Source organism: Nothoprocta perdicaria, unplaced genomic scaffold, assembly GCF_003342845.1.
Source record: "Nothoprocta perdicaria isolate Ctin4 unplaced genomic scaffold, notPer1 scaffold_36, whole genome shotgun sequence".
Classification (NCBI taxonomy): Eukaryota; Metazoa; Chordata; class Aves; order Tinamiformes; family Tinamidae; genus Nothoprocta; species Nothoprocta perdicaria.
Window position 1 is genome coordinate 5,068,326 of NW_020455599.1, and position 12,345 is coordinate 5,080,670.

The following is a 12,345-nucleotide window of genomic DNA, read 5'->3' on the forward strand; positions in this document are numbered from 1 at the left end:
TTTATGAAAAGCTTGAGAAAAATTCATTTTTTCTTTTTATTTCACAAGTTGTGCAGGGCTGAAAATGATGTCCTGTGACTGCTTTAAGGTTGCACTGAAGATTTTTACATTTTCACTTCTCCTCTGAAATCTTTCCCCTCCAGTGACCCCCATACTGAGGTGCATATGAGCTGCTAGGTGGCTGAACCAGGTATTGGAAAATGCTCTTGCTTTGGGCCAGACCTCATGGGAGGTGTCTCTCACTGCCAGTTTGCTGCACTTCTCACTTTCCTTGGAAGCACTGGGTATTAAATGGAGCAGGTAGGAGGTCAGATATGATGGGCTAGTGGTTTGAACTGGCCCAACAGCTTCTGGAAAAGCTTCCAGGAAAGTATTTTTGGTTATTTTATAGGTGATCATATTATTAAAAAAAAAAAAAAAAAAAGGCAACATTTCTTAACTACCCACATGCTGCTCTCGTTGTGGCAATATTTCTTCATGTATCATTTCGCTGGCAGGGTGCTGCCCTTTGAATGCGCTGAAAAAACATCAGACTTGGAGAAAATGTGAACTTTAACCTTGCTGCATTGCATGCTAATCACATGCACAGGTCATTCTTTAAGGAGACATACGGATTTTTGGCTTGACAAATGTATTAATTAGGAAATACCAAATTATTTGTGTGTGATTGAAATGATTTTAAAGATTTAGGATTTAATTCTGTCCATCCTTTGCAGTAGAGATTTTGAAAGCTCGGTGTTGTTGGTGTTGCCAGAGCTCTATTTCTATGGGTTAGGATTTCGCTGAAACCAGTTAAACTACTAAGCTGCAATTGCTGGAATTCCTGATGATCTTTTTTCTCTTGTGAATGTCATCATCACAGGTTTGTTTTTTCAATATTGAAAGAAATTTTGCTTGCCTGTCCACCTACCTGGTGGCTTTTCATATCTGTTCCGTGGTTTAAAAATATTTTTGATCTCTGTCAATGACAGCATTGCGTTATTCTTCTGTTTATTTTGTCTTGTTCTGATTTTTCATTTAGTAAGAATAGACATTTATGTCATTACCAGAACTGATAACTAAGTTTAGTCACAGAGCTGGGCTAGATGGGAATCTTGCTCAGGACCTGACTTCAGCTTTAGCAGAGTATTTGTGTTGCCAAAGCCATCATTTTCTGTTTAATGCAGAAAATAGGGTGAGCTATATGTCGGTGTTGAGTAGGCTGTTGTGGTTGGGAAGTGAAATCAGTAGTGGTTTCAAGGTTTTTAGGGCAATCCTTTTATTTATAAAGAAAAGAATGAGAAAGTTCTGCCTCTTTGAATGAGGAAGGACTTGCACAGCAGAACACAGGTTCTTTGCTGAGAAAGATGCTCTTTTTTTCCCTTTCTTTTTGCAACTGCCTTCTGCATGCACCTTATAGCCATCTCTTTCCTCTTGAGGGAATTTGATGAGTTTGTCCTTGAGGTAGGGCAGTTATTACACACAACAATTTCTGTACATTATAATAACACTGTGCTGGCCTGGCTTTGGCACGTCCTGTTTTTCAGAAGCGTGGGTCATCTCTCATGTCCTCACGCTTTAGGGCTTTCTGCTGATGGTGGAGGAAGGCTTCCCTGGCTGTTTAAAAATGCCTTATCTCCTCCTTCTATGAGAAAGTCACAATCATTTAGTTGATTCAGTCACTTCTTTCTAGTCTTTCAGGTAATCCTTGTCATGCTTTTTTTTTTTCTAATGAATGATTTCCTCAGATACCAATCTTATAAAATGTCTCTCCTCACTCTTTCCCTATCTCTTCACACATGAACTTATTTTTCTTGAGTTGCATTAGCCAGGGTTAACGGTGTGCCAAAATCATCCCAGACTTGTTTTTGACATGCTTCTAGAGGGGCATTAGTGTTTTGACACTTCATTAAGTCAGTTGATGTTGGTAACAGAGGTGGCAGAAGATAAATCTCAATGAATTTGCTACTTTATAGGTCAATTTCTCCCAAATTATCAGGATTTTCTTGGGAAGATTGGAAAGGTGAATGGATAGAAGGACAAAGCAAAGACAAACCTCAAACATTTAACCTTCTTCTATAATCACAGCTAAAAAGGAACTTGTTTGTTCCTATGTTCAAGTCTCTTTTCAATGTACATTCACTCTTGCATAGGTAGACATGGGCATGAGACATGTACATTGCAAATTACTATTTTTAATTTTCTGGAGGCAAGATTTTTTTTTGGATTAAATTACTGTTTCATCAAAGACTAATATGGCCCCTTATTAGCTTATTGCTACTTCTGGTGTGTGGTTAGTATACTGTTCCTAGTAATTTCTGTGGTACTGATCATTACATTGTGTGGTGGTGTTTTGATTTTAGATAAACATTAATATAAAGAATGTACTACAGATTCGGATGGGGGGCTTGTAGCTGTAAAATATAAAAAACACTCAAGTTAAGTTACTACATTCTCCTTGGAGATGTGATCAACTCTTAGATTGATCAGAGTGAATTGCAGCTAATTAACTGAGTTTTGTTGTGATGTCATTCCTGGAGGGACCAGAGCACTTTTCTCAAATGAAAAGAAATTAATTTCTGAATCTCTTACAGCTGAAAAGCACCCCCAGCCTTCAGCACCTCCTCACTGGGGCCCAGAGGGACAGTGAAATCTTTACTGGAAGGAGCTGCAAACAGGAAGAAGACATAATAGCCAGCCCTACAAGTGACACAGTTTTCTGTGAGGACAGAAGACATGTAAGTGAAATCGAAGGGTGAAGCACCATAGAACCACCCAGGTCTAATGGGGAAAACCACAAAAGCTGAGCTCCTCCCATTTGCATTAGGGTTGGGATCTTGAATGTGGTTCTCTCTCACCTCATAGCTCGCTTTTTCTCTTACAGCTTTTAATGGAAGCATATTGCTCTTCTCCAACAACTGTGGTAATGCAAATGGCAGTGGCAGTGAAATAAGACAGAGTAGAAAGCTTCTGTGAGCTATTGATGTGACTTTTAAATGGATATTTTCAGCAAGTTGCACAAATGAAGAATGGCATCTGCATAAAAGAGAGATCCCATCTGCTAGAAACACTCACCCTACACTCTTAGTTACTGGATTGGGTAGTGCAAAGCCCTTTGGTTAACCAGTCTTGTTTGGATTGGTGTTTTCAGAGGGAGGAGTGACACAGATAGCATAGATGACATAGCAATCTGGGGCAATATCACTGTGACATTAATCAGAACAACAATTGTGACTTTGTGGCACATGCTGTGTAAAAATATTCAGGGACTCACATTAAAGAATATCATTATAAACGCATAGAGACCAAACAGTTTTGATTAGGTTGAGTTGATCATTCAATACAATGAAAGTAAATAACATTGTAAAGTTAGCTGGCCGTGCTGGGCCATGTTCAAAATCAGAGGCTTCATTTCAATTTCACGCATTGCCCTGTAATGACTGTGCTGACTGTGTCTCTGTGCTTTAGTCTTTCCCAAACTGTCTGCCACAATGTGGACTGTTACTTCCATATGAAATTGAGGGATCTTGTAAAAGATTACTAGGAATGCATTGCCGTTTTTTTTTCCTTTAACCTGTTAGGACCTTGCATACGCTAGTATTTATTACGTACTAAAAGCTGTCTTGTTCTGTATTCTGTATGTTCTTGCATTTCAGAACTTTTTCAGGAACCATCGCTGAAGGACAGTCCTCTCTCGAATACTTAACCCATTTTCTGATTGGAAGCCATGCAGTAGATTTGCTGGGAGATAATTTCTAGGTCAAGAGGTTACCTAGCAAAGCATTTTGTTAGGCCAGGAATTTTATTGAAGAGAGAAAGCCAAAAGAGTAAATTTTACAGTTGTAATAGGTTATTGTGCTCGTAAAAGTGTTGGTATGTAAAACAGCAGAATGCTTTTGTATCAATTATCCTAAGTCTTCATAATTTTGAGTAGCTTTGCAGTGAAGTCAGTAAAGATACTGACATTTGAATAATAATAATAAAAAAAGCTTTACCTATTTGACTAGAAGCTGACTAGAAGCTACTTTTTCTTTAACATTTCCTTTTTTTTTTTTTTTTTTTTAGGGGAGTTTGTGCAGTCTTAACAGCACTTGCACTGAGTATGGCAATTTTGGCAAAGCTAATGTCACAGGAGAAATAGAGTTTGCCATAAGATACATCTTCAAAGCCTGCGTTTTAGAAATCAGCATCAGAGGATGCAAGAATCTGGCCTATGGAGAGGAGAAGAAGAAAAAGTGTAATCCGTAAGTATTTTGTTATGAAGGAAAAATGACGCGTTCTCTCTTCAATAGAGGTATGCATGTAGTGTATAGTATGTAGTGTATGTGTATCTAGTTGATATATGATGATATGCCACAATAACACTTTTCAGAATATCACATATATGTGTATGTATATGTGTATATATATCAGCACTTTGTACATCTACAGGCTATGGGGCAAGTAGGTTTCATATCAGGGCTTATTGATTTCCATTCTGAACATTTTCTGCCGGCCATTTTCCCTTTCCCTGCCTGGGAGCTGTTGGAACCCGTGCCGCACATCAGCTTTACTGAGTATCTGTCTAGATTTTAGCTCTCTTAGGCTGTGTCTGCAAAAGTAATACACATGTGGTTTACAAGCTGAAAAATGGGATGGAAAATTGAGATGTGAGTCATGATCCTAATTCATTCACTGACTCATTGCGGGCAGTTGACATACTTCTCCTGTGCTTCCGTTTTCCTCATCTGTGATGTGGATAGAAATTTCAGATACTGCAATGCATTTTTAAACCTATAGCTAGTTAATAAGTGTGTATTATCATAAAAGGAAAAAAGATACCTACTTCTATGGATAAAATATGCCATAAAAAGCATCATTTTGACAGTTAAACCTCAATGGTTTGGCTGTTTATTACTGAATGATCCTCTCTGGCCTTGCAGCCACCGTTTTTGAGGCACCCTCAGGCAGAATATCTCCCTGCTGTTTCTGTGCATGTTCCTGCCCCCTCTGTCACGCAGCACTCAGGCCAGTGTGAGTGACCACGTGGCAGATGCCCAGTTGCTGCCCTTCGTCCAGAAGGCTCTGGGCTTTGGGCAACCTTGGCAGGAGAGGAGAGGAAAGGAACCTGCAGCGCGTGGAGCAGCCCCATTAGGGAAAGCTCTGGCACCAATTCCCTGTCAGGTGGTTAAGGCAGGGGAGGGTTGCGAGGAGCTGAGAGGCCGTGGGGGAAGAGCTAAGCATGTGGTGAACACTGAGTTAGCTGTGGGCACGCAAGGAGAGAGGAGTAAGGCAGTGCATTGACTTAGAGCACCTGCCAAAAGCAAGTTTCGAGCTGCTGCTGAAACCCCGTTGAGTTGTCCAGCTCCTTGGCTGGTTTGAAGTCGCTTATTTTGCTAGCGCATTGCTTGTGTGGTAGAGTGAGAGGCTTAACCTTCTAGTAGCCAAATATAATTCAAAGTAGTTTTTACCTGCTTTGGAAAGTGCAGGGAAAATGCAGAATCCAAGTTCTGCGCTGACATTATGAGATACAGCAGATGCAATAAATTAACCAAGGGCCCTTTGAAATTTGATTAAATCATAGTATCTGAAATACATATCAAAAGTATAAAAAACTTTTAAAATAGTGCTGTTTTAAAAAGCTTTTCTTTCCTTGAGAGGCAGCATGAGCTGGGACTCTGTATTGCCGAAAGTCTTCTTCAGTTTTGAATCTGTAATGCAGATAGCGCCCGCTGGGTGCTCATTAAGAGCAATGATTAAGTGTTAAGTTGTTCACATGACCTACACATGCAGGGCTTTGGGTAGGAGTCAGTGGTGCTTGACATTGGTCCAGTTCATCCTCGATAAGACTTCCCACTGATTTGCCTTGAAGCAGTTTTGAATACTTCTAAAAATCTCACCCTTCTGCTCTAGCAACTCTTTTAAAGCTGATTGTTTTAATAATTGTGAATTATTATTTATTATTTGCATGCTTATAACTTAAAAAAATATTTAAACTTAAAATATTTGATGTTGAAAGAGTGAAATATTTTCATCAAAGGCAAGAAGTAATGATTCTGAAGTTGACTGAGCTGATTTTTTTGAGCACATACATAATATGCAGTGTGTCCCCTTGCTACAACTGATAGTGACCAACTTCCTTAGTGATCAGTTCATCTGGGCCCACAAATCTGAAAACAAAAGACTCCAGTTAAGTTACTGATTCTATACTAATTAGAATAGGATTGAACCGTATTGACTGAAAGAAGTATAGAACCTTATAATATGTTTGCTTTTTAATTTTTTGAGAAAGAGAGGAGATAAATGATAATTTGCCATTTTATAGCTCTGAGAATTACAAAGTCAGTGATAACTTTTAAGAAATAATAATTTTTTTAAATCCTCCTGGTTTAATTAATTTATTTTTCTATTTCTTTTTTTTTCTTTCCTTCTGCTCACTTTACATTTATCCTTCCCTCTACTTGCAAGGTACGTTAAGGTGTATTTGCTTCCTGATAAATCTCCTCGGAGTAAGCGGAAGACGGCTGTCAAAAAGAGCACAGTGGATCCAGAATTTCATGAGACCCTGAAGGTGCCGTATGCAGCTGTGCCTCTCAGCACCCTTTGCCTTTTGTGATGTACAATTTGTAGGTTCAAATTGTCCTGATGTGGCAATTCTAGGAGTCAGTAACAACAGCTTTTGAAGAATGCTGGCTGCCAGCCCAAATAAGAGGAAATTTGGAGTTTCTGGAGTTATGTTAGTTCAGTAAACTGATAGAAAACTGTTAGAAAAATGTGCCTGTATCCATAAAAGTGCTCTTCATTAATTCCTGCATTCAGAGCTAAACTGTGGCAAAATGGGTACCCTCTCCAGATACATCTTTCCATATGCTCATAGACTGAGTGCATTGCAGGGTAAAATGATCCATATTTATATAAACTTTTAGATTAAAACTCAGCATCTGTGGCATAACAATCAAAGGTATTCTCAGAATGTTGTTTTATATTTGGATGAATGTTATTTAGCCTTTAGGGAATGAGGTAAGAAGCAAATGACCATGCATGTTAAGACAACATAGTCCTGCCTGGATGCAGATGCCTTCAGCCACACTGTGGCTGAGTTTCCTCTGAGCGGGTTGTTATGTGTTTGTGCCTGTCTGGATCCTGTGCATTCCTTTGTAAATGCTGCTTATCTTCCCAGTACAAGGTTGAATACCCGCAGCTGGGAAGTCGGCAGCTTCAGGTCTCCGTGTGGCACGCGGGAGCACTCAAGACCAGGGTGTTTCTGGGGGAAGTGGTCGTCCCGCTGGCAGCGTGGAATTTCGAGGATCGCTCAGCAGAGTCCTTCAGCTGGTACCCGCTCAAAGCCAAGGTGACTCTTGGGTTTTGTGCTTAATTGTGTCTGAGGAACAGCATGTAGTGAAGCTTGGTCAGCTCTCTGAGGTCATGGACTCAGCCCTGGCACAGGCTGCCCAGGGAGGCTGTGGAGTCTCCTGCTCTGGAGATCTTCCAAACCTGCCTGGATGCCGCCCTGTGCTCTGGGTGTCCCTGCTGGAGCAGGGGGGTTGGACTGGATGATCTCTAGAGGTCCCTTCCGACCTCAACCATTCTGTGGTTCAGGGAAGAATGTTGTTAAAGCAGCCCACGAATAAGATGTGTCACAAATACAGATGTGCTCTAAGCATGATGTGCAATAGAGCAGTTGCAGTAATGCAAATTTCTCTGTGTCCCTCCCTCAGCTTGAAACGCCTGAAGATAATCTTGGCCAGCACAGCAGCAAACTCCTGGTGTCTGCAAGACTGTCCGTACCAGCCCAGGATAAGAATTTCCAGCTTGAAAAGCAGATGAGAGAAGGTATAAAACATTTCAGCACAAATGAAAGCTGGCTAGAAAAGTAGTGAGGTCAACAAGCAATTGACAGTGTGTGTCTGTATGAGTAGACAATGTTCCTGCCTGGGATTTTAACAGCTACTGCAAATTGTGGTTTCAGTTATATTATATCTCAAATCCATTAAGACTCAAAAGTTTGCCAACTTCATCATTTTTTCCTTTTAATACCAGCGACAGGTGCTTGTTAGGATGGCAGTAGTTAGGATGGCACCTGGTGCTCCCTGGTGCTTGGCAAGCTTGTGCATAGCTGGTGTTGCTGACAGACTTTGTTCTGGAGGTCATGCAGCAGTTTTGTTGCCCAAGGCCAGCCTGGCAGTAGAGACTCAATTTAGGGAAAGGGCAGAAGGGGAGTTTTTTGCTAGGGTACCAAATATCCACCCTTAGCTTCCTCCAGTGGTCTCATTTTCAGTAAGGGAAATGTTTCCGTTGGAGAATGTTTGGTTCAAAATGTAGAAGATGATGATGACTTGCTAGGTTTGTAAGTATTGCTGTGGTGCACCGGAGCAAGTCTGCTTGGATGGATGGAAATAAACACATGGGGGCAGGGAACAGGACAACCTGATTTTCTTTAGCTCGTTAGGCCGTAAGAATGACTGCAGGACAGAGCCATAGTAGTGCTGCCTAGGGTGAAGACCACAGCAACAGGGAGAGAGCAGCAGGAAGATTGGATTAACTGTTAGACTTTTTAGTTTTTATTTTATTTTATTTTATTTTATTTTATTTTATTTTATTTTATTTTATTTTATTTTATTTTATTTTATTTTATTTTATTTTATTTTATTTTANATTTTATTTTATTTTATTTTATTTTATTTTATTTTATTTTATTTTATTTTATTTTATTTTATTTTATTTTATTTTATTTTATTTTATTTTATTTTTTTCCAGAAAGAACTCCAAGTCCCCATCCCCTTTATTCCTTTTCCTCAAGTGCCTGCCCCTGTGTTCAGGCTGAGACAGAGCCCAGGACTGACCCGCTGTGGGGCAGGCTGGCTGGCCTCTTCCTGCTGTGCCTCAGTGAAACCTCCCTGGGCTCTGCCCTGTGTGTTGTCTTTGCAAATGCAAACTCTGTATTTGAAACGGGAGTTGCAGAGCAACCTGCTGCTGATTTGTTTGCATTTTTGTGTTTGTTTGTGTTGGATTTTAGGCTATATAAACAGGTTGGAGTCTTTCAAATCATCCTAATACAGTACTATGAAGCCTTATCTCGGTAATATTGTTCAGTCATTTTCCTCCATACCTATAGTAGCATCTTAAGCTACGAGCTGCACTAACTGGTTATTAAACGTGATCCATGCTCCTGTTTCAGGAAGAAAAGACCAGGGGGCTCCCAGCTGCCAGCTTCAAGTTTTAATCTGTGAGACCAAGAACCTGCTGGTGCCGAGATCTGCCGGCACGTTGAACCCTTTCGTTAAAGGGTAGGTATGAGCCTTAACACTTCAAATAGAAAGCGTCACACACATCCTGCACAAAGGTAAATATTAACATATTTTGACCAGGAGTCATGTGGAAGTGGCATTGTCCCCTCTCTTAGGCAAACTTCCTCCTAACGGTGACAGTTTACCCTGGTGAGTAGCTTGATAGCAGCCTGCTGCAGGATAGTGAAGGGGCCAGTCTGCTCTTTGAGTCCCAAATGGAACTGCTTAGGAGTTTACTGTTGCTTGATGGTACTCGAATTTAGCATTCACTGTTATAAACATCAGCTTTTAGGTGTTAGGAGAAAAAGGGAGGAAATTGCCCATCAGGAGGGAGGTGATGGCGTAGTTTCATTCCTGTTCTCAGCTGTGCTTTTGCAGAATGAATACAGCTTTGTATGTATTTGGGAAAAAAAAAACAAAAACTTTTATTCTCTTGATTCCAGACATTTTAAAAGAAGGAGGAAAGCAATTCTTTTTTCCATGCCCAGTCCGAGGAGCTTGTATATGGGATCATTTTACTCTCTGTGAGGCATCAGACACTAGTGGAAGTAGTGTATGGGGTTACACATGTAACATCTCACAGAGACATTTTAGCAGCAGTGGCACCTATTTTCAGTGGTGAAATGGGTGCTCATTCCATCCACTTCCTCAGCAGTTGCTGAGGCCAGAGGAGCAGCAGCCATCACTGGTGCCCACACTGAGGGGACACAGGAGGAGGGGCAAGTCCCAAAAGAACCAAAACAGCATCAGAGCCTACCTAGCACTTAAGCTGAACTTTATAGCTATTTAGGGCAAGCCAACAGGTCCGAGCTGTTCAGCACAAATATTTTGTTTTCTGATCGAGTGATGTGCAGTGCAGATTGATGACCTTGCTGTACTCTACTTGTTTTGGGGAAGCTGTCTTATCCTGCCGGACCAAACAGAGATGAAGCAAAGGTCTCCCGTCCTGAAGAAAGAAGTCTGTCCTCGATGGAAACACTTGTTTGTCTTTGGTGATGTCAGCCCTGCTCGGCTGCAGCAGTCCTGTCTTCACCTGACTGTGTGGGACCAGGCGTCTTTGGGCGCAAGTGATCGGTTCCTAGGGGGAGCCGCTCTTGGGGCAAGTAAGTTCTTTACCACTGAAAATCAAGGATGAGGTGGGATCAGGGGTATTTTACATTTTAAATACTACTTACAATACACTATTAGTGTCATGCACTTATATGCATATTATATATATATATTTAAAGTGTGAGTGTATAAATATGTGTGTGTATGTACATATGTGAATACACACACAACCATAGAGCAGGAGAGAGGGAGGGAGACAGAGCCCCCACGCTCGCTGGCCAGCTGCTCTGCCCCAGGCACCTCGTGCTCTGAAGCTTTGATCCAGCAGGCCTCTGTGCAGGTGTTTTAGCTCAGCACTGTGCAGAAGCTCAAGGTAGACAGTGGGAATTTTCAGGCAGAGGGATGGTGGCTTTTATGCTGAGAGCCTGGCTCTGCAGAGGACAGAGAAAAGGTATCTGCCACCCAAGGTGGTGTTGATTCCTGCAAAACTCTTAATATAGTCACACATTCGAGTGTCATTTTGCCTTTTCTAGAATGTACATTTGCCCTCTGCTGAAAGTGCTATAGAAGTGAAAGAAGCCTTTTGTTTTTGGCACCTAGACATTTGGGGGCAGAAGTTGTGCAGAGCTGGACCTAGAAACGTCTTTGGGTAAGGCCAAATGAAGAGTAACCTTGTGAGCTTCTACTTTGCTTTCTTGCAGAAGAATCATTTGGCCTTAGAGACCCTGGTTCTGAGGCCCTGCTTCAGTGGCAGAAAGTGCTCAGCAGCCCGAACACGTGGACCGACCTTTCACTTGTCCTGCATCCAAACAAGGAGCGCTTCAAATCATAAGTGAGATTACAGCACAACAACTTTTCCTTCCCTCCGTGTATTAGAATATGAATTCAAGTGGCATGTGCATTCTAGGGAAAGGTGTTCTAACAACAGTACCTCTGCTGGCTTTTGGAGAATAAAGTTACCTGTTCAAAGGTGTGTGATGCACTTACTTAAGGTTTTAATTCTCCAAAAGTTGAGGTTTTGTTGCCTGTGTCTCTAGAATCGGTATAGAGTAAGTGTTAGTATAAGGCAAGTCTTAGCTCTTCAGGAGTGGTAAGTAAGTGCAGTCTGAAATGCCTCATGCTAGCGAGGCAATCTTAGCCCTATGATATGCAGCTTTCCATTTCTGTGTACAGATATGGAGCTAGTTTAGTTCTTATTTAATTGTAATCACAGATGGTAATACCTCAGAGATGACAAAATCCTGAGCCCGCATCCTGAAGGGGACTAGGGCCTTTCAGTCTGATTGTGTTGCATCACATGCAGCTAGAGAGAGACACCAACTAGATGAAAGGTGCTTAACTGCTGCCCCTGGACGAAGGTCGCCACCTCTCCGCACTTCACCTGTGTTGACGGTGCCAGCAGGGCTCCACGGTGCCCTAGGAGGCTTTGGTCCATGTGAACGCACCTCCTTCAAATGGGTGCAGTATCAGCAGCCTTAAACTGTTCCAAAATACTCATTTTCCCTCCCTAACAGGAACGTGGCAACCTCAGCTAAGGAATTAAGAACAAGGAACTCCCTACAATGGTATTAACAGATGCCAGGTGAAAATCCAAGGGTTCTCTGAGAGCCAATGCCCAACATGGCCAGCTGCTCCCTATGGCAGATGGAGCAGGATGAGGGTTTTGCTGAACTTATCACTTATCACTCTTCATAGGTGCAAACGCCAGGCCAAGGCCCCATGTGTCGCTTCACACAGATGGGCGGCACAGGCCGCAGAAGCTTTACACAAACAGCTGTAACTAGCACTGTGGTTTTACCTCTTTGGTGAAGAAGAGCAGCACAATGATCATGATAACAAGTATTATCCTTTACTGCTTTTCCAGGGCAATGTGCATTTCCTTAAGGACGTAAGAGTTAGACGTACAGATTGACAGGCTAAACTCAGGAACCGAAATGGCAGCAGTTCATACGAAACACACCCCATACAAGAACATGCAAGTCCAAGTCCTTTGTTACCTTGCAGATCTTTTATTTAGATGTGTGCTGCTGCAAATAATATTAAAAAAACA

The 12,345-nt window shown here is 41.6% G+C and overlaps 1 protein-coding gene across 1 annotated transcript in view; it reads left to right on the forward strand.

Annotated features, from left to right (window-relative positions):
• The window catches only part of SYTL3 (synaptotagmin like 3), a 30,864-nt gene extending 19,674 nt beyond the window's left edge, over positions 1-11,190 (forward strand). Inside the window, exons 9-16 of the mRNA XM_026044422.1 lie at positions 2,574-2,717; positions 4,045-4,223; positions 6,427-6,529; positions 7,139-7,309; positions 7,677-7,791; positions 9,137-9,245; positions 10,143-10,348; positions 10,997-11,190. Of these exons, the coding sequence (XP_025900207.1) occupies positions 2,574-2,717; positions 4,045-4,223; positions 6,427-6,529; positions 7,139-7,309; positions 7,677-7,791; positions 9,137-9,245; positions 10,143-10,348; positions 10,997-11,127 (1,158 nt within the window). The 3' untranslated portion in view covers positions 11,128-11,190. The remainder of the gene's footprint in view (positions 1-2,573; positions 2,718-4,044; positions 4,224-6,426; positions 6,530-7,138; positions 7,310-7,676; positions 7,792-9,136; positions 9,246-10,142; positions 10,349-10,996) is intronic.
• Positions 11,191-12,345: the final 1,155 nt, after the last annotated feature.